General features: G+C 35.6%; 1 protein-coding gene across 4 annotated transcripts in view; it reads right to left on the reverse strand.

Annotated features, from left to right (window-relative positions):
* thrb.S (thyroid hormone receptor, beta S homeolog) overlaps positions 1-22,218 on the reverse strand; it is a 220,983-nt gene that overhangs the window by 11,956 nt on the left and 186,809 nt on the right. The window contains exon 1 of one of the 4 annotated variants that reach the window (XM_018268613.2): positions 4,572-5,191. The exons of the other annotated variants lie outside the window; for them this stretch is intronic. Coding sequence (XP_018124102.1) covers positions 4,572-4,899 — 328 coding nt within the window. The 5' untranslated portion in view covers positions 4,900-5,191. Of the gene's footprint in view, positions 1-4,571; positions 5,192-22,218 lie in introns of those variants that run through there. 4 annotated transcript variants of the gene reach the window in all.

Here is a 22,218-nt window from a genome sequence, read left to right on the forward strand (position 1 = left end):
AGCTGCCAGTTAGTGACCCACTGAATGCAGATGTTGTTGTTTGAAGCAAGTGAAAAATGAAATATCAAAAATACAAAATCATGAAATATCAAAACAAAACTATTTGTGAAACAGTTTTAATCAAACTGCAATTTGGTATTTTTATATTTTTTTTAATAAATCATATTTTTTCCATACTAATATATCTCAATATCATCTTTAGATTTAATTCCCTGTTTTGCAGTTTTTAAAATGATGCCAAACATTTGCTGTATTTCATAGGGCTAGGTTTACTGATTGGCTGCTGACTGTAAAATATTCCTGTCCACTGTTACAAGAATATTTGTTTAAGATAGACACGGTGTAATTAATTGTGTTTTGCTGTTCAATGGCCCTTAAACCAGCATTAGTCTGTATTTTGTAGAATTGATTTCTCATTTAGAGCACATAAAACATAAAATGCAATTCTTGTTTATTATACCAGAAACAGACTTCAACTTTTTTCAAATTATTTTTGTAATGGAAGTACAAACTAGATTACTATTAAAAACTAGCATACCTGTCTAATTGAATCACTGATATGAACATTGTACTTAGCATGATCTGAAAATGATATGAGGTCAATTTAACAAACCCTTGTAAGCACTATCACTCTACAGGTTACAATGGAGTTCACCTATCGAAAGTCAAATGCATTCTGACACAGGTAAATGTTCCAGTTCTTTAAATATCTTCCTGACTGTTTGGAAAATGCTCCTGATAGTAAAAAAGCTTTGTAAAAGTATATAATAGACAGAGATGCTGGAAAATCTTCTTATAATTAAGCCAAAGTGTTTTGTATTGTTTTACTTTCTAAGTTAACAAAGGAACAAACAATGTCTTAACAACATTACTGCATTTTCTTTAGAAAATATTGTCCTTCCTCTCTCTGCTATCTTCCTTTGCATCAAGGGCAGTGTCAGACACTGTGTTTTCTCTTCTAGTGTAGACATGCCAGCGAAAATGCTCATACTGTCCTTATTCGGCAGTTCAAATGTAGTGACACGAGCTGTTCATGCTCATATTTCAGGTAGGAGTTGGGAGGGGGTTTAAACATTCTTCATCTACTAGTATCAATGTCTAATAGTTTGATACACAAATCACAATTGGATACTTCAATACCTGAATTCATTAAATACTGCCCATGCCCAGTGGCTCACCAACCCCTTGGATGTTGCAGTGGCCTCAAAGCAGGTGCTTATATTTTAATTCCAGGCTTGGAGACAAGTTTTGGTTGTATAAAAACCAGGTGTCTCCTTTAGGCTGCCATATAGGGGCTAACAAATTGCCAATCACAGACCTATGTGGAGCACCCCCCCCCCAGGAATATGTTTTATGCTTGTGTTGCTCCTCAACTCTGTTTGTATTTGAATGTAGTAGGGTTGACTCTTGGACTAGAATAATGAAAAAAGGCTTAGGATACAAATCTCACAATATAATATATGCCAAACAATCAAATATTGGATTTTAGCAGGGAGCTAGGAATCTGCTAGAATACTGTCAATTCTTAAAACAACTAATATTATCAATGGCAATTTATTATACAATAGATATTGAATAGTACAAAGAAATGCTGGGGGTAAACACTGCTTCATGGGTAGAAAACATAGCAGCTCGCCCCAATATTTTGCACTTTGCATTAGTTTAGCAAATGACTTTCTTCAAAGTACTTTCTTTTTATAACTATTTTTTTTTTTTTTAAACTTTTAAAGATATATCATCCATCACAAATGACAGCACAATCTTTGTCAGTTAACATTAAACATTATGCTGCTGTGCAGGCTGTGCAACTTTGTATCTTGATTTAAGAAAACAGAATAAATAAAACTGTGCTGAGGCTTAGTAAGCCCTGCATTCAGTACATTTCATAAATGCCAATAATTAAAGGAAAAAACGGAAACCTTCCTGCTGTGTATACTGTGGATGACAAATGTAAGCATATATTTATACACTGATAAGGAACACTGAAATACTTTAAAAGGGTGGTTCACCTTAAAACTACTAGTTGTTTTCAGACAGATCACCATAAATAACGACTTTTTCCAATGACTTTCTATTTTCTAATATTGAAGTGTAAAGTGTAATTTTTCACCTTTTAAAGCAGCTCTGGGACGCCGACCCTGTAAACTGTTTTAAATGGATACATTTAGTTGATACATTTCTTATCTGTGTCCCTGCTGAGCAGAATCCCTGAGTTTCATTACAGGCAGCTGTTAGAATTGATACAATAGTTGCTAATATTCCACAGATACTGCTGAGAAATGTATCAACTAAATGTTGTAAAATTGTAACATTTTAGAGTCTGCACCTGAATTACTGAGCTGCCAGACTGAAACACCACAGACACGAACATTCAACTTCAAACTTAGATTTTGGAAAAACAGTAAAAAATAAATAATGGAAAGTAATTGAAAAAAGTCTTTATTTCTGGGGAACAATCAAATAACAACTGAATTAAAAAAAAGTGTTTGGAACGTGAACTTCCCCTTGATCATGGCAACTTCCATTATTGTAAATAAGTGAATAGCTGAGCAGTGGAAAAGGGGGGATTAAGAAATTAGGATACATTTCTTCTGGAACTATGAATAAATATTAGTATCCAGTAAATATGAAAAGTGTCGCATATAATCTAATTTTATGTGAAAACACATTTTGTTATTATTTTGTTCAGGTAAGTTCAGACATTTGATTATACAAAGTAAGTAGCAGAGAGTACAGAAACAATATTTTCAGGAGAACAGCTCAGTTTTTACTGGAAACAGCTTGGGCTGCCTAGACATTACATTCAAACAATTGGTATTTTTCTGAAGTGACTGTAAGCAAGACACAGCTTCAATAATAAAAAAAATGTTCATTTTCTTAATTGCATTTAATAAGTTGCTATAGAGTCTTCATTAAAGTCAAATCAGTTTTGATCAATAAGCCCAAAGCATGTCCTTTGTGGAACCTTCTGTCCTAGGATGAATTGAATTCTATAGAAAATTCAATTAAGTAGAGTTCATATAATATATGTTTCTACAAGACTTGTTGCATCCTTGAAACTTACGTAACAAGGGTTAAAATAATATACAAAAGCAAAATATAGCCAACAAAGATATATTCACTGCTGCCGTGAATATACAGCAATGCGTTTAATAATAATAAGCAGTTAAATAAAATGTTATTCATATTTTTTTCAACCATGTTCAAAATAAAAACACATTTATAGCAAATCTAATTTCTAAATGTAGCAGAAACTATTAAAATATGAATTGGTGGCTTTGAATTAACTGGTGAATAATATAAGTATGTATATAGTCTATAGTCTATTGACAGCTAATAAGAGAAACAAAGAATTACAGAATTACTGTGACAGTGCAAAACATACATTGTTCAATAGTTAAATATTTTCTATAGTGGTGAAAAATAAATAAAAATCAAAGAGAACACGTGTATATATATATATATATGCATAAAAAAAGAATAAAGAAAAAATCAGGGGAAACTTCATAGCAAAAAATTCATAGCAAAAGAATAATGCCCTATTCAATGCTATAGGAATTTTCTAGAGAACTTTTTTGAGAATTTAGTGGGAAAAGGTCATGTCTTATTAATTTAGTCTGGTCTCTGAGTGTGATATAACAATACTGTAGCCTTTTCAACAATTTACTGTACAATCAGCTCTATCCATGAGTCACTGACACTATTTATACTCTACTGATCTGCCACAATTCCCTGAACCAATATAAGTGAACACATAAAGTACCTCTTGCTGCTAATAAAATATATTGCTAGGAATTGTATAATAAAACATTTCTGATTGAAGATAGCAGCCGAAAGTGGAGTTTCATGGCAAATAATCAAAATATTATTTTGCCAAAATCAAAATAATGCTTGCAGTAACAATTATAACAGCCGGCAACACATTTAAATCAAGGGTAAGAAATAGCCTGCAGTTCTGCTACATTGCTAGCTGCTTTTGTTAGATTGATTGTGATATGAACTACTATAATAGGGGAAATGTAAAAGAAATGCAACAGGCTGAGGAATAGCTTCCATCGGTATTGTCTGCTCACAGAGAGAGAAAGGTTGCTGCTCACTATAATTGCACCTTTCTTCATTTCAAGACAAGAAATGTTGTCTCTCTTCGTGCTGATAACGGTGCCCAAATCTGTAGGTCATGACTGCAGATTTCACAAAAAAGGTAAGATAAACTGATAGAAAACAATGGCATTATATTTCAGCTTGGTACAAAGCATATACTTGCAAGGTTATTATACAGGATTCCTAATTCTGAAGGGGGTAATACTACAAATATAAAGAAAATGGCATGCAAGATGAAAATAAAAAGTATAAAATTCCCATTGCCTGGAGGAAAAAAAATCATTTAATCTCCTAGCAACCTGGATCACAGCTTTGGGTTGATTAGAGACAAGCTTCAAAATAAAAATGTGTATTAAAAGCTGCAACTTTTGCGACCTTATACAGCGATGGAGGTGAATGCACATGCACAAAAGTAACTGCTCTTCGTTAATATAGAAAGAGAAAGAAGCCCAGTATAGATTTGCCCCTACCTTTTTTCTGCAAGTACATCGGAGACTGTCTTTGTGGAAAAGTATTTTTTTCTTCAGTGAAATACTCAGGTTGGCTGTACTGATTCAGGGCCAGGTCCATTTCAGAGTACTCGCTTTTAAACATGTTTCCAGGGTAACTACAAGTATAAGGTTGATTCACCGCCCAGGCCTGTTCCATATATATGTTATTGTCGGATAGGACCTGAGCCTCAGAACTGCTGTAGCTCTGACTACCTTCAATATATGTGCAATAATCAGGAGGCTGCATGCAGCAGTTGTTAGCAGCAGTCTGGTGCACATCATAGAATTCTTGCATGCAATAGTTCATTTTGCTATCCGGTCAAAAGTTCTACCTTACGTATACACCACAGCCAGCTGCATGCATAGACATAGAACCAGGAATGGAGTGATGAATATACAACGGGTACTAAAAGCTGACTCAAAACACTGTGATTCTCCTTGAAGCAGCACCTTGTGTACTAAGATCCTATTTATATCTGGGATGCTTCTGAGCAACTCCAGCAGCCAAACATGTTGGAAAAGAGATTTATGACAGTTTAAAGTCCTAATCTGCAGGCTAAATCCTGGTGAAGATGGTAGAACAGACAGGTAGCAGAGAGCATTAGAGGCAGAACACAAGGCTAGCTTAACACCAATCTTGTGCTGAAATACGATTTTACTATACTGTAACTTTACAAACTTCTCTTCAACCCCTGTCACAGTGACATATGAGTGTTTATACTTTATTTGACAACCAAAAGGAAAAGCCTAGCAAAGACATAGGGCTATGGTAAATCCTAAAATCAATAATCCAGAATCTAACTATATCCGTTTAGATTTCCAATAGTAGAACCTAGATGACCCATAACAGAACACAAAAGATAAATGTGTTAACATCTTACTCTGCTGCTCGTTTTATTGATTGTATTGATTTGGCGTTACAACATTAGCTGCTTTTTAGGCACAGAGAATTGATTGCTATTTAGGTGCCAGCTTTGCTGCAACAGCTGAAATGGGAGAATTGTGCTTGGTGTGGACAGCATGTGAAATGCATTCTATTTCTAGTTGTACATTATATGCCAAACATTTAAGGGGCAGATTTATTAAAGTTCTAATGATAAATTCAAATTTTCCAAATTTGTTTTGGTCAAAAATGTGAATTTAAATTCACCAACTCTAATAATTTGAATTCCAATGTGAGATTTATCACACCTCGACCCTGGATACAGTTCTAATATTCGCCACCTAAAACCTGCCGATTTAATTTACAAGTCATTGGCAGAGTTTAGTTGAACCATTTGAAGATGTTAATTGCCTTCCCGACATTCAAGTTTTTTTTGGAGGAAAACTCGATTTGAATTCGATTAGAATTTTCAGGTCGTTCATATTGGATCGAAAATTAGACGTTCAAGTTTTTTCATAAATAAACTCCCATTCCAGTTGTGAGTACATTCGAATTTATTAGGGTTAAAAAAAATTCACAGACCTTTGATAAATTTGCCCCTTTAATGTTGACAAATCACTACCCCTGTAGGTCTGATAAATTAAAGATATTTAAAAGTTAAAATATCACTATTCACTGCTTTCTTATCTTCAATGGAAGAATGTAATAAAAGTTGGTAGCATAAAAAAAAATATTCGCTATTTGAAAAGTTGAACAAATTTTATATAGCTTTTGCAAATCCCAAGAAGGTTTGCAAATTTTATAGTTTGCTCCAGTGCACAGTGGAAAAAAAAAAGGTAAGAGTCTAATTCTATACGAATTGTATAAATAATAAAGACATAGCCAATGGAAAGTGCAGAAGCTTCTCCAGGAGTTTCAACTGATGGCAATCTAGTACAGGTATGGGATCTCTTTTCTAGGCACCTAATAACAAGAAAGCTCTAAATTACAGAAAGCTTATACAGAGTCTATTTTGACTCTGTAATAATAAAACAGTGCTTTGTACTTTATCCTTATTAAGCTGCATAAATCCATACTGATGGTAAAACAGAAGGTTACAAGACCTGCAGCAAATGTTGTGGCTGTTCATTCATTACCCCTAACAGTTCAATAGCCCTTAGATGGACTGTAATAAATCTTGTCAGTGATGCCCAGCTGGAGGTATACAGGACAGATGTTGTCCTCCATAGGATTTGATGCCCTTCAGGCCTAATGAAAGAATCAACGTACTTTTATATTTTACCACAAATTTGAAACGGTTTCAATTCTGAACATTTTTCAAACAGCATATTTAGCCACTGAGGAATTTACCAACTAATTGTTTATTCCACAGTAGGGAATTCCATAACTAAAATGCCTTCATTTTACAGTTATATTCACAACAATGACTTGAAAATTGATACATGACTCATTGTAATGTTAAATATATTCCTGTCGGGAAAATTTTAATAAATAGAGAAAAAAAAAATGAATTGAACCTTCTGGAGTAGTAGCACAAAATAGGCTTATGTAGCTCAGCAGCCAAAACATCTAAATATAAACATGGATGAGATTAGCATCTTTTAGCCTAATGACCCAAACACTGTAGACATAGTAAGAGATATAATATAGATGTAATTGCAGTAGTCTACTTTAGGGCATATCCAGTACGAGACTGGGTTGAGATGGCAATCAGAGTAGGTACCCAAACTATTTTTCTTTCTTTTTAAGAATAAGTTAACTTTTTAATAATGCCTTTAGCCCATTTCATGTAGCTCTGCACCACACTTAAAAAGTTCACAATCTCCATTATATGTAAAGCTTCAATAATAATACACTTAGTACAGAAAACAATAATAAAGTCAATGACTTGTAGACATTAGGATTAGTCTGCCCTAAGTAAACCTTTTCTGACAAAATAACACTACCACAGTATTTTACCATTGGATAATCCTATAGCCTGCTCATGGATGGCCACCTTTAGTTCAATCAAATGTTAATACATGCACAAATATGAATATTGTTTCTATCTTTTCTAAGGCAATCCAAACCATCAGTGCAGTGCACTGTGAATTTAAGAGGATAATTGATGTGGTCAATTTACTACATTCAGGGGATTATTTACTAATATCCAAAATGTTCTCATTATTTTAGTAAAACAACTACGACCAAACTCCCTTCTGCAATTTTATCTTATTTATAAAGAAAATAATGGAAAAAATTTGGTGCAGGAAAATACTTTATAAACTCTCGATAAAATCATGAAGAATTTTTAAATCATTTGCTTTTTTTGGATTTGAGTCCCGAAAACCTACATTTTCTTAGGATTATCGTACGAAAGATCGTGACATCTTTCAATTGTAAAATAGACATTTGCCATTGAATTCTACATGACCTTGGCATGTTTGTGATACATAGATGACATAGTATTAATATGGACTAGTACCAGTCATAAATTTTACGAATTTGTAGCGAAGCTTAACATCAATCACATCAATCTAAAAGTAACTGCTCAAATTGACGCCAATACTGTTAATTTTTTGGATATCCGAATATTTCGTGATAAGGTTCACAACAATAATTTAGTGACCTCAGTATATAGGAAAGAGACAGCCACTAACAGTTTGCTCCATGCAAACAGCCAACACCCAAGAAATACAATCTTAGGAATACCTGTTGGACAGTACTTAAGGATAAGACGGTTATGCAGCACAATAGAGGAATATAAAATAGAGGCCAAAAAACTGTATGCACGGTTTAAAGAACGTGGGTATAGCCACAATGCCCTAAAAAAAGCATATAAAAGAGCTCTTGAATCAGACCGCAACTTACTCCTAACAAGTCAAAGGAAGACTACCCAGTCAAAAAATAGCAGTTCAGGATGCATTAGACTTATTGGAGATTATAGCAAAGAGCACAGAGAAATAAGACACTAACCCCCATATGTAATTAAAGGCACTAAGTTTGCTAAGATCAACCACTCATAACCTTTAGACGAAGTAGAAATCTTCGTGACAGTCTTACCCATAGTCATAACTGTGAGCATCATATTAATAATTTCATTAACTGCAATACTGAAGGTGTCATATACATGATGCGTTGCGAGTGTGGCATGGACTATATAGGTAAAACGATCAGACAACTGAAACGGAGAGTTATGGAACATGTTGGGGATGTTAGAAACAAAAGGAACACATCAGTAGCCAACCATATAAATGAAGTACATGCTGGCGATACTAAGGTCATGCATTTCATAGGTATTGAAAAAATTAATCATACCACACGAGTGGGTGATTTTGACAAAAAACTGCTATGTAAGGAAGCAGAATGGATTTATTCTATGAAAAGCAGAGCCCCGTTGGGACTAAATGAAGGATTTACTTTCTTACCCTTCCTCTGATATACATTACCCTGAATTTTTGATTCCATTGTATATAATATTATCTATATTGGTAGCTCAATAAAATAATAGTTAAATCTGATTATTTACTATTGTGTTTACTTTTTATCTAATGAGTACCTCTTTAAATATATGTAACTGAGCCTTTCTATATATTTTCAGGTAATCTAGACAGCTAATCAAATAGATACTTAACATGAAAGAAGCCAGTGACATAGATAGCCTAAGTACTGGCAAAGTCACATTGGCACATGCGCATCTAGCATGACAAGCTTTAACTGTTGGGGATAGATAATCACTTTCTGCCCAGATCGTCCGTGTACTGGCAAAACTCTGTTGACGCATGCGCATTTTGCTTGAGGCGCATCTATGGGCAGACGCGGATGACCACTTCCGGTTAGCGGCTCGCATTCAGGTAGTCGCGACCGGAAGAGATGTTAATAGGATGCGCAACTGCAGAAAAATTACCGGAAAGGTATTTAAACCGATCACAGACACGAGTCCAGCACCTATGCCCCTGAAGAAGCCGTTTTTACGGCGAAACGCGTCGGGCAGCATAGGTGGACGGTGGGGGAGAAGCTCCCATTCGTTCCCAACGTAGGTAGGCAGAATTGTCCTCTGGGGAATGGAAAAAAATTGAGGTGAGGGTGAAATGAGTGGAACTAGGCTGCCTTAAACTTTAACTGATCGCCTTACTTTGTGGCGTTTTTCACTCCACCGTGTACCACCTGATGCAGCTTTTAATTGTTGTGTTTTTCAAGGCTAATGTCCTGCACTGTCTATACTGATTTGAGGCAGTGGGTCTACACATTTGTATTGGTTTTGTGATGCTGAGGGCATGGCCCTATACTTTTTGGTTTTTTGGTTTTAATGATATATATTAAAGGCTACGTTTTAATTTGTTCATTATTTTGTAGTTATTTCACTATTACACCTGAACTGGTTTGCCAGGTAGCTGTAGGTTTTGTGCCCCATACTAAAGGGCACAATCACCTTAAGCCTCTCATTTCTTGTTTGTATGTTTGTGATAGAGTATTTTTTTTATATGGACTTTTAGTAGCATTCGGGTGTAAGTTGGGGTGTAAGTTTTTTTTTCAACCAAAAATGGTGTTTTTCCTTTTAAAACTCCGACCATAAAAAAAAGGACATTAGTAATTGACCCCCTCAGTATCTGCCTGAGAGGATTTAAATCAAAGTAAATTACATCATACATATCATATCCTAATCTGTTAATGCTGGATAATATGATATACAGTGCTGTACACCCAACATATGCTGTAAAAGTCTTCTATTTGATTAAAAGGGTTGATCTGCCTTTAAGGGGATGTTTTGTTAAAATGTTGTTTTATTTTAAATCAGGGACTGCAACAAAATCTTGCTCAGGTCAGTACTAATACAAAATTTTGTGTGCACCACAATTTATTGTGTACACTGCTATCAAAATTTGTGTGCGCTTGCAGGAGCACACACCTTAGAGCAGGGTTCCCTAACCTTTTTTACTTGTGAGCCACATTTAAATGTAAAAAAGAGTTGGAGAGCAACACAAGCATGAAAATGTCCATGGGGATGTCAAATAAGGGCTTTGATTGGCTGTTTGGTAGCCAGACTCTGTTTGGCAGTACATCTGTTTTTTTATGCAACCAAAACTTGCATCTAAGCCAGCAATTCAAAAATAAACATCTGCTTTGAGGCCAGTGGGAGCAACATCCAAGGGGTTGATGAGCAACATGTTGCTCGCGAGCTTGTTTGGGTTGGGGAACACTGCCTTAGAGAGAACACTGATGGGCAGGTTGCAATGGTCTAAACAACAACCAATCATACAATAGCATGTCTTATTGGCTACTATCAGCTGCTGCAACCTGGGCAAACGTTGTGCCTTTTATTGCATATAGGGTATAACATATATTGCTCAAAGGAAAACTATATGTTCTGGATGAAAGATTAAGCAACAGAACATATCATGTATATAGTGAATTATGTACAACCTACTGAAAAATATAAGGATATTATATGTCAAAGAGGTGTATAGAAGGCCACAGAATGCTGAAGTATATAGTATAAGGACATATAAAAATATAATTAAAGGAAAACTATACCCCCCCAAACAATGTAGGTCTCTATAAAAAGATATTGCATAAAACAGCTCATATGTAAAATCCTGCTTCATGTAAATAAACCATTTCATAATAATATACTTTTCTAGTAGTATGTGCCATTGGGTAATCATAAATAGAAAATTGCCATTTTAAAAAATAAGGGCCGCCCCCTGGGATCATAGGATTCACTGTACTCACAAACATACCAACAAACCATACATGTTAGGTCACATGAGCCAATTAACAGACAGAGTTGTGTCTTTTGCTTCCACACTTCTTCCTGTTACAGATAGAGCTGTAGTATTTCTGGTCAGGTGATCTCTGAGACAGCACAGAGACCATCACGAAATGGTGGTTCAAGGGCAATATTTACTTAAATATATATTCCAGTTTGGTAAGATTCTTTAATATGCCACTTAAAGTGGACCTGTCACCCAGACACAAAAAGCTGTATAATAAAAGTCCTTTTCAAATTAAACATGAAATCCAATTTCTATTTTTTATTAAAGCATTCATAGCTGTTGTAAGCTTATTTAAAAATCTCAGCTGTCAATCAAATATTGTCTGCCCCTCCTCTATTCCCTGGGCATAGAGGCGGGGCAGACAATTACTTTCAATTTCCATTCAGCACTTCCTAGATGTCACTGCTCTCCACATATTCCCCCGTTCTCTTTACCATTTAAATGTGTAGCCAGGGCACCCATTCTGGTGCACAAACAAGATTCTGAGATGATGCAAGCTTTGCCTTATTAACAGTGTGCACAAAATGGCTGCTGCCTGCTTGCTATAATTTTAAAATCCCAGACTGAAGGAAACAAGATTCAAATAATTTACATAGTGTAATTAAAGTTTATTTTGCTTGACTAATGTGATAAAATAGGATTTTGAATATTTTTTTTAGGTGACGGGTCCCCTTTAATATGATATGAACTATCTGTTGCTTAAGTGTTCATTTTGGGGGTATAGTTTTCCTTTAACAAACAATTCATGGCTCTTGTCTATATAATATATAACATATTAAACAATATTATGAATCTGTCACATATACTGTAGATCAGTAAATATTTTACCTTGATCTACTTGTGATCTCTGTGTCACTCACTGGTCACCTAATGCAGCATCTATCCTAAAAGGAAGGAGTGGGGGAATAAAATATACAGCTCTGTCCATTCTTATATGTGAACCCCTGGTTTGTATGTAAGACAGAGGTAAGCTTTAGTCCAAAGAGCTTAAAATTGTAGTTTTTAAATTTTTATATGGAATTATCCAATAGCACATACTACACAGTATATTGGTTCAGTTTTATAATGCCCCTTTTAATAAAATGAGAGCAATATTTTATGTAATTAATGTCGCACCTTAAATGTAAGCAGCTGCTGTTGTAATGTTGTAATGTTGTAATGTTTCGTTTATTATTTTATCATATGGGAATAATACTTACCAGACACAGGAATCTGGCTTTCTCTGTAGCAGAAAATGAGGCATTAATAGTGCTCATAGAAATTAATAATGATTGTTTTATAGGCTGGAAAAACATAGCAAAAGCATACTGTAGTCATATGATTTAGTTTTTATTCTTATAATCCTCTATTTATGTTGTATGAAAGATCATTAGGCTGCAGTGTTGTGATTTAAGATAACAAAGGTATTTTAGACTACTGGCTTGTTTTTAAACTAGATTGCATTGCAAAAACACAGCCATGAGTTTTTAAGAGGAATTACAATACAGATTTACGTTAAACCGTTATTTTCAGAGTGGTTTCTTTGTTTTATGAATGTGGTGTCACTATAGGTTTCATTATTATAGTGCTAATGCATGTGAAAGGAGAGCACCCCAACAGGCAGATTCAACAATAAGGTTATTTCAGACTAAATGACATGTTTCAGGCCCAGAATGGTGCCCTTTTTCAAGTGTTGGGCACCATTCTGGGCCTGAAACATGCTGTGCCAGTTAGTCTGAAATAAACCTCACCTTAGCGGTTAATCTACCTGTTGGAGTGCTCTCCAACCTGTATAAGCAGTAGGTTGAAAAAGCTTGAAAAAGGAACTAAAATGTTCTGAAAGCTTGCTATGATTATCTTAGATAGCCAATAAAGGTATCACCTTTATACCACTTTGTTATTTTTTGTTTCAAAAGGGTTGCCTAGTAAGTAAGACCTCTAATACAGGTAGGGGTTCTGTTATCTGAAAACCCGTTATCCTCCATTTTATACAAATAATCTAAATTTTGAAAAATTATTTTCTTTTTCTTTGTAATAATAAAACAGTACCTGAGATATAAGGGCCCATTTACTTAGGAGTGAAGGAATAGAGGAAAAAAAGTTAGAATTTCGAATGGTCGAATATGGCTACTTCGACCATCGAATGGGCTACTTCGACTACGACATTCGAATCGAACGTTTTGAACTAAAAATCGTTTGACTATTCGACCATTCGATAGTCGAAGTACTGTCTCTTTAAAAAATTCTTCGAACCCCTAGTTCGCCACCTAAAACCTACTGAGGCCAATGTTAGCCTAACAATTTCCTGATCGAAGGAATATCCTTCGATTGATGGATTAATTCAGAGAATAGTGAGAACATTTCAGATTTTGATAAATAACCCCCTTAAAGGGCATGTAAAGGCAAAAAAATAAAATCCCATTTTTACTTTCTTTAATGAAAAAGAAACCATCTCCACGATACTTTAATTAAAAAATGTGTACCATTTTTATAAGAAACCTGACTGTATGCAGTGAAATTCTCCCTTCATTTACTGCTGTGGGTAGGAATTGTCAGACGGTCCCTAACTGCTGAGCAGGGAAACAATCATACTTATGAACAGCAGGGGGAGCCCCCACCTTACTTCCCAGCCATGCAGAACTCAAGCAGCTTTGTTTATGACGATCCCTAAGCAGCCCAGACCACACTGAGCATGTGCACAGTCTTAGTCTTGCAAAGATGTTTAACAAAGTTACAAGACGGTGACCCCCAGTAGCCAATTTTGAAAGCATAAATTATTTGTTTGATTAGGCTTGTGGTGCAGTAAGTTCATGTTTATATTTAGTATACAAAATACAGCATTTCTAGCCTTATTCTATTTTAGACTTTACATGCCCTTTAAAGAGATACTGACACCAGAAATTAAACTCTTTTTTTTACATCAATCATAATATTGCCTTTAAAAGCTACTTACATAAAGTATTTGCAGGATGATTTTACATTACCTGTCTGATGTCCCATGTTCCTGTATGAGGGGGCTGCCATATTTGTACAGCAGGAGTCCGTTAGTATTGGAAACTTTAACTTACAGGCTAAGATGGGACAGTCAGATTGGCAAAACAGTCAGGTTTAGAAACATCAACTAACAATAACTTACAAAAACAAACATTTCAGCAAAAAATTATCAACAAGACCTATAGGTAACTTTTAATGTACTTTCATGTTTTAAAAAAGTAGTTTTTTAGTGTCAGTATCTCTTTAATGTATGAAGATCCAAATTACGGAAATCCAGAAAACCGAGCATTCTGGATAACAGGCCCCATATCTGTATCTAAAAAAATGTAAGTAAAAATTCACAGAACCTTTAATTAATGAAATAAATAAATGCCTGCTATATTTGGGGGATTTTTAATCACAACAACAGTTCTTCTACAGTATCTCTGTGCTGCAAACATTGCACCACTGTCATTTGCCTCGACAATTAAAGCAAGAGGTTTGTTTCAAAACTTCCCTCTCTTTAGCTGCTTTAATCATCCACAACACAATACACCATCAGTTTATATTTCCACCTCCTCTATCCATCCAAAAACCTGCACAAAAACGCGTGACTTAAGCCGGGAATAGACGTACAGATTTTCTTCTTTGAGCGCTCGTTCGTGTCAGTCTGCCGATCTACAACTAACCATTCACATTATATAAGTAGAAAAAACATATCAGGAGATGTTCTGGCCATTAACTGACAGACAGCAATCATACAAAAGTTATGTTCGACAAATAGTAGTGACAGTCACCCATTGATATCGTCAGATAAGCAACGCATGCAAAGATCTTATCGGTAGCCAACATAAATCTTTTAACTTGTCCAATCGACTAAACAACAGTTTGTCATGGTATGAAAAATTTCGGTAAACTCCACACACGATCCAAAAATAATATGAAATGAAGATATCTTTGCATCTATGGCCAGCTATAGACCACTCGCAGTGGTTCTTCAGAGCACTGAGATACTGTAGGATGGAGTCCTTTTTGTAACAATGAGACACAGCAGTGGTGCATTATTTGTAGATGTAGATAGCCTTTAAGGTGGCCATACACTATAAGATCCGCTCGTTTGGCAAGGTCGCCAAACGAGCAGATCTTAACCCGTTATGCCTGCTAACAGCTGGGCGATATCGGATGAATCCGAACGATTGGATTACAATACTACGAATGGGCTTTGACGGGTCACAGGGCCGCATCAACTAGACGATGCGGTCCTGGATGGTACAAAAAAATCAAACTTGACCGATCGATATCTGGCTGATTTTTGGCCTGATATCGATTGAGAGGACACGTCGGGAGCCCCCACACAAGGGGCAGCTTTAATCTGCCTGTGTATGGCCACCTTTAGTTGGGAATGGATCTGTGCAATTTTTGTTCTTCCTCTGTGAGCTGTAAACCAGGTAAAATGCCTCATTTATGGTCGTTTATTGAGAAAAAGGAAATGGGCAGATGGTTTTCTGCTTAATATGTCACATTCTGAAAGCTTCTGATGTTAAACTTAGTAGGAATGTAGTGTAGTTAAAACATCATTGTAGCACAACAGGGACACTGATAAAAGTTCTGTAAGAGACCTGCACAGACTAAAAGAGTGCAGTTCCATTCATTCATAGGGCTTGTTTGAGGCTGCTGTGTGTTTTTTCTTTATCTCCTGTTCCCTGGCATTAGGTGAAGCTATAATACATGGCAGGTCAAAATCATTCAAAAGTGTATATGCATGACTTACCCTCCCTGATAAGTTTATAAAGCAGGAGCTGAAAGACCAATGCCCTTGATTTATATGAATGAATAATTTAAGCTTAGTTATTTATCATGCAATTGGTAAAGAAGTATGGAAAAAACAAAAGATATTTCTGTGTAAATAATATTAAAGATGCCAGTTGTTCCAGCATAATTATCACTACATGCAGAACTACACTACATCCTGTGTGAAAAGCTATAAGATACAGGATACACAAAGCAGGTCTATCTGTTGAAGATTTTAGGTGAGAGTAAAGCTCAGAGGTCTTATCCAGCAGCATCTAGACTATACCAAAAATAAAAGATAAGGATCATTTTTGCACAACTAGGAGACAGGTCACTTGTTGTCACGGAAACAAATTAGCCTTTAAAAAGCAGCAGATTATTTTTTAACTGAATATGTTATGAGCAACAAGAACAAACAGAGGGACGACGAGATTGACAGGTAGTCAGAATAATACTTTCTGTCCTGGGAAGAAAATGCTTTTTGATTAAAGATTACAAACATTTGACATTTTAATGTACAACTGACAGCTTGACACGTTACTGCTATTCTAATGTGATTTCTTCTTTCTGAAATGACTATTACAGAAGGAACTTTCACTCCCTGGTTAAGTGCCCTTCCTGAGACACCATTAACCCTGTGCTTGATTTCTGTGGAAGGTTTAACTAATGGAATTGAAATGTGCTAATATAAAACTATTTATAAGATTTTCAGATACCCATGATAAATAACTTTATTTAGTTTTGTCTGGATTGCTACATGACAGAACGCGCATCACATGAAAAGGAATGATGTAACTGCACATATCTAACAAATGTGATACTGATTAGTTTATGACTCACAATTAAACCATTTTACTAGCTGGACAACTGAGAGTATTAATGGAACAGTACAATGGACAGCAATTATTTTTAACAGCGTACACACGAAAAATTGTAGTCTTTAATGGTAGCGAGTCTCTGTGACAAGGCGATCGTCTTTGTGCAAGCGAAGATTTCAAGCGACTTTTGTTCTGGAGCCATTTGTATCCCATAGTGCGTTGCTCTACTTTCTCCTCCCATGGAGGAAACAGAAAACAGCTACTGTGTTCTATGTTGTTTTTCGCTCATTGTTTTGTAGATACGCATAGGTATAAATGATATAGTCTCACACACACACAAAGGAGTTTCCTCTGTGTCTTGCTTCGAGCATTTGGTAAAAGAATGGTGTTCCCTTTGCTAGCGTCCTTACGTAACTGCACTATTGCGCACGTCTAAGAATTTGCATACTATTGCGGCTACTAATCTCTATGTGTGTGTGCTTGCAGGAGATTTCAGTACTTCTCTATGTACATGCTATTTCTGACAAATCGCTCCAAAAAGGGTCTCAGTGCGTTTTGGAACTACAGGTGATTTCAAATCGTGCTGTGTGCATAATGACTGGCAACAAAACGAACGAGTTGTCGCAGGTGACAAATCTCCCGTGTGCCCCTACCCTAAGAATCCAAAATTACAACAAGGAAGGCACAGGGTCCTTAATATTCACATATGCTGTAGTGTTATCAGTTTGTAACTTGTACAAACATACCCTGCTTTATAATATGCTCAAAGATTTAGTTACAAATGCCTGTTGAAATAAAGCTGCCAACAACAATTGTAAATGTGTAAAGTGAAATATGCCCTGAGCTCCAGGAGATCTGAGCCTTTTTTTTTCCACAAAGAGTATCTAAGTACAATATTGACATATGTGAACTATTACAGCCTCCATATAAATCAGGACAAAATGCCTATTGAAGAAATAATCTAAGTCTAAGAGGGTTATTTAAAAAGTCCAAATCTATCTCAATATTGTCTGCTACAAACTCCAATGAAATCCACTCGGGTTTTTTTACACTTATTTATTATTACATTTTCACGAAAATTAGATTTGCGGTAAAAAATCAGATTTTCACAATTTTTTGGGGTTTTTTCATCTGAGTTTCACGATTTTCAAGTTTTTTTGGCAATTTTCACCCGAAAACGTTGGGGTATTGCACGAAACTCAGCGCACATCAATAAATCTTTGGTACTTCTCCCATAGACTTATATGCAACCTCGACAGGTCTGAGATGTCCTGAGAAGTCCTATTTTATAAAAAAGATAAGAATCACAAATTTTTCTTGATTTTTGCTTTCAGAGTTTAGTAAATAACCCCCTAATAGTTACTTTAAATGAGTTGCTAAAAATACAACAGAATGCCCATCACCATTGAAATGCCTAAATAAAAAACTAGGAGGTCCACCAAAAAAAGTTATTATCTAATAAACTTATTTATAATAAACTATAATAAACTTATTTTCAAAACACATTATAATATTTTTAACCCAAGAAAATGAAAAGGACATGAGTATCTCAGGAATTTGTCACAAGCAGAATAGAATAAATGTGTGAAAACATTCAGTGACAACCTACTTCTAATTCTCTGGTATCATACTCCAAGCTCATTTCCCAAAAAAATTCTCCAATCCAATGTCTACAACTCAGATTGTTGTCCGTGTCTAATACACTAACAAGGGATGAAGCCTTACTAACTGTAGCCCCCAATAGACTTTGCACACCTGTTGTTTGATACACCTGTTTAAAGGGAAAACATATTCAAAATGCATCAGTTAATAGTGCTGCTCCAGCAGAATTCTGCACTGAAATCCATTTTTAAAAAGAGCAAACTCATGTTTTGTTTTTTTTGGCATGAGGTTAGACATATCTCATATGTCAGTTTCCCTTGTGCCCTCAGGTCATGTGACTTGTGATAGACTTCAGTCACTTTTTACTGATACACTGCAAGTTGGATTGATATCACCCCCCTCTGCTGAATATGAAGCCTACTGAGCATTGAAAATTTTCAGTGCAGTTCCATCACTTTTGTGTCGAACTGCTATAATGTGAAAAATTGAACACATTAGTTGCAACTGCATCACTAACATTTTCATCTGGGGACTGCAATTACACTGGCATCTTAGCAAAATTGTAAGTTAAAAACATGGCAATTGCCCTAAAGTGCAATAAGTAAATAACGCCTTATAGTTCACCTTTAAGTTAACTTTTAGAATGTTACAGAATGTCCTATCAACTTTGCATTTGGTCTCCATTATTTATTTCTTATAGATCTGTAATTATGTGCCTTACTTTTCTGCTTTCTGCTTTCACTGACCCCAGCAGACAAAAAAAAAAAAAGATTACTCTCGGAGGCTACAATTTTATTGTTATTTTTCTTACTTATTTTCCAATTCAGTTGTTTGCATATTCATATTCCAGTCTCTCATTCAATTCACTTCCTGGTTGCTAGGGGAAATATATAAATAACTTTAAAAAATTACCAATTGTAAATTGTCTCAGAATATCAATATTCTAATTTAAATAGTCATGCTATGTTGCATTTGAGGCTCCAAATCATTTTGAAACAAGGAGTATAAAATATGTAACTAATAAACCTAATTTCATGAACAACTGGAATTGGGTAATTTAATTACCGATGCAAAGTTTAATTGTGTAAACATACCAACAAATAAGAACAGAAGCACATGTCTGTTTTTATACAGCAGATCAGTAAATATTACCTGTGTATCAGATGATATGGGTTAACAGACCAAAAACAAACGCTGCACCTGTTATTGCAATAACCCATTGTTTTGTTATGATGAAGGAAGGAGTTTTATTTTGTTACAGTTCCTGCTCCCTGATCAGCAATAAATTAGGAATAAATACAACTGTATTTACAGTATTTCTTTAAATGATTATAATACTACTGAGTGAAAGGTGCAGATGCAAGGCTTGTCACCAGAAATGAAAGGGTAATCTTAACTACAGGTATGGGATCTGTTATCCAGAATGCTCAGTTCCTGGGGTTTTCAGATGTAAGATCTTTCTGTTATTTGGATCTTACCCCACTAGAAAATCATGTAAACATGAAATAAACCCAATTGGCAGGTTCTGCTTCCAATAAAGATTATATTGTAGTTTGGATCAGTGGTGTAACTAGATATTACTGGGCTCCACAGCAAATTATTTTTCAGGCCCCCAAAAGGTTGACCTGTTTTACCAATATTTATTGAAATTTTATATAAATTAGGGCCTCATGGGGCCCCTATATTACATGGGCCCCCCTGCAGCCGCACAGTCTGCTTCCTCTGTAGTTGCACCCCTGGTTTGGATCAAGCACAAGATACTGTTTTATTATTACTGAGAAAAAGGAAATCACCTTGGATTTGGATTATTTGGATAAAATGGAGTTTATGGGAGACCGGCATTCCATAATTCAGAGCTTTCTGGATAACAGGTTTCCGGATAACAGATCCTGTATATAACTGTAGTTATTTGTTGCTATCCTTATATTAATTCTATTCTATCTTCTATTGACCACAATAGTTATATCTCTCAGTGTATTATGTAAAAGGTTTGCTCCACTGTGTTTGATCTAATGGAAAGAAGAAGCTTTTAGTTTCCAGGGAGGGTTGACATCCTCATTTGAGAATATGTAATTAAAAGTGTGTTTCTATTGTAGATAGCATGCTATTGATTGACTCTATCCAAGCAGTCTGCTAGCTCCAGACATCACTCAGAGGTTAAAGCTGGAAGCACAAAGCAGCTGTCTGCATGGGGGCCTTCTGAGGTAAATAACAGTTAATTCTAAAAGATGTAAAGTGCTTAAACCAGTTTAACTTTTTTGTAAGGTGACAGCCTCCTGAATCTTTAATCCCTGCTTAAGTGACCCAAGCACAAAAAAAAACTTAGCAGGCCCCTTATCTCCTGCTAACGATTTTCTGCATTTTCGGACTCTTTGAAAACCCACAACACGCTGCAGAAAATAAGCTTGTGATTAATTAGTGCAACAGGTCTCTGAAAAGAGTGCTCGAGGAGGGTTAAAATAAAAATGAGACAGTGTTCACAGAAAATGGGTTGTGACTAGGCTAAAGTTAGATTTTATTCTACAGAAAGGCAGCAAATGTTAGCAGAGGAGAATATAAAGTAATTCCAAGGTACATGCAGTCACGTATACCATGAGCTTTAATAGCACATTCATCACAGTAATATTTAGTAATAAAATAAGTAAAAAACAGAAGAAATTCAAATATTTTCATGTAACTATCTGTTATCCATATGAAAGATTATACAGAAGATTTAAGCTCCAGTTCTGCACCTTTGCAGTCTGCTACCAGTGAGGAACTGTTCATCATCGATCTAATTCTAAGTGTATTTTAAGAAAAGGCAATTATAATTATAAATTCACATTTACAACCTTGCCGGGGGGGGGAAGAGGTACCTATTGCTTATTATTAAACGAAATCTTTGAGAGAAAGTGCCACCATAAAACCTCCTGGCCACATGAATACTTTGCGGTTAATATTATTTGTAAGATGGGAACTGTATCTACACTGCGGTGGTAAGGTTAAACAAAATTATCCCCTTCACACTTGAATTTTTTTTTATAAAGAACAGGATGTACAAAAGCTTATGGGATCTATAATAGATCCTAAAGCCTAATTATCTTTATCAAGTACCAAAGTAAGAAGTGCATTTTAGAATTTATAATAAGCAAATTCTAAGATGCAACAAAAACAAACAACCGTCGTATCCGCATTAATCAAATATCGAATAAATAATAGATTGGAAATTGTGCAATTTCCAATCTTTTGAAAACTTATTGAAATACATTTGTTTACCTTTCCTGTCCTCCTGTTGCAGGTCACATTTAAAACTGGCACCCAGGTCATCCAACTCCACCGCAAAACTTGGTTCAGTCCAGTATAATCCACGCAGATTCTGCATGTGCTGTCTGCCTAATTTAATATTGCTTCTATATACATTCATTTCAGTTGTGTCTTCTTTGAAACTCCAGTGTTCAGCCTTTGACCAGGATTTGGTTTTTGCATCCCATACCGGTAGGCGACCTTGCGCTTGATTCAAAAATATTTTGGGGTATGCTGGAGGCATGTTCAGGATTTTGCTCAGGAGGGGCGTTTTGGATAAAAGGAAATTGGGGTCTTGAAGCCCTTTGTTAAATGTCTGCATTATCTGCTTACTTTACAAATTAAATCATGCCAACTTTAAGATATAACCTATATGACTCATCGATGTTGACTATCCCTAGAGCTCCCAGTGTAGGTGCTCCTGAATGGGCATCTTCATCACTAGAAGATAAAACCTTGGGCCAGGAAGAAGACCTCAACAATTTATGAGCTTCCCCCATGATCACTTAAGGTCCCTTAGGTCGGACCTGGTCGTGAACAAT

Source organism: Xenopus laevis, chromosome 6S, assembly GCF_017654675.1.
Source record: "Xenopus laevis strain J_2021 chromosome 6S, Xenopus_laevis_v10.1, whole genome shotgun sequence".
NCBI lineage: Eukaryota > Metazoa > Chordata > Amphibia > Anura > Pipidae > Xenopus > Xenopus laevis.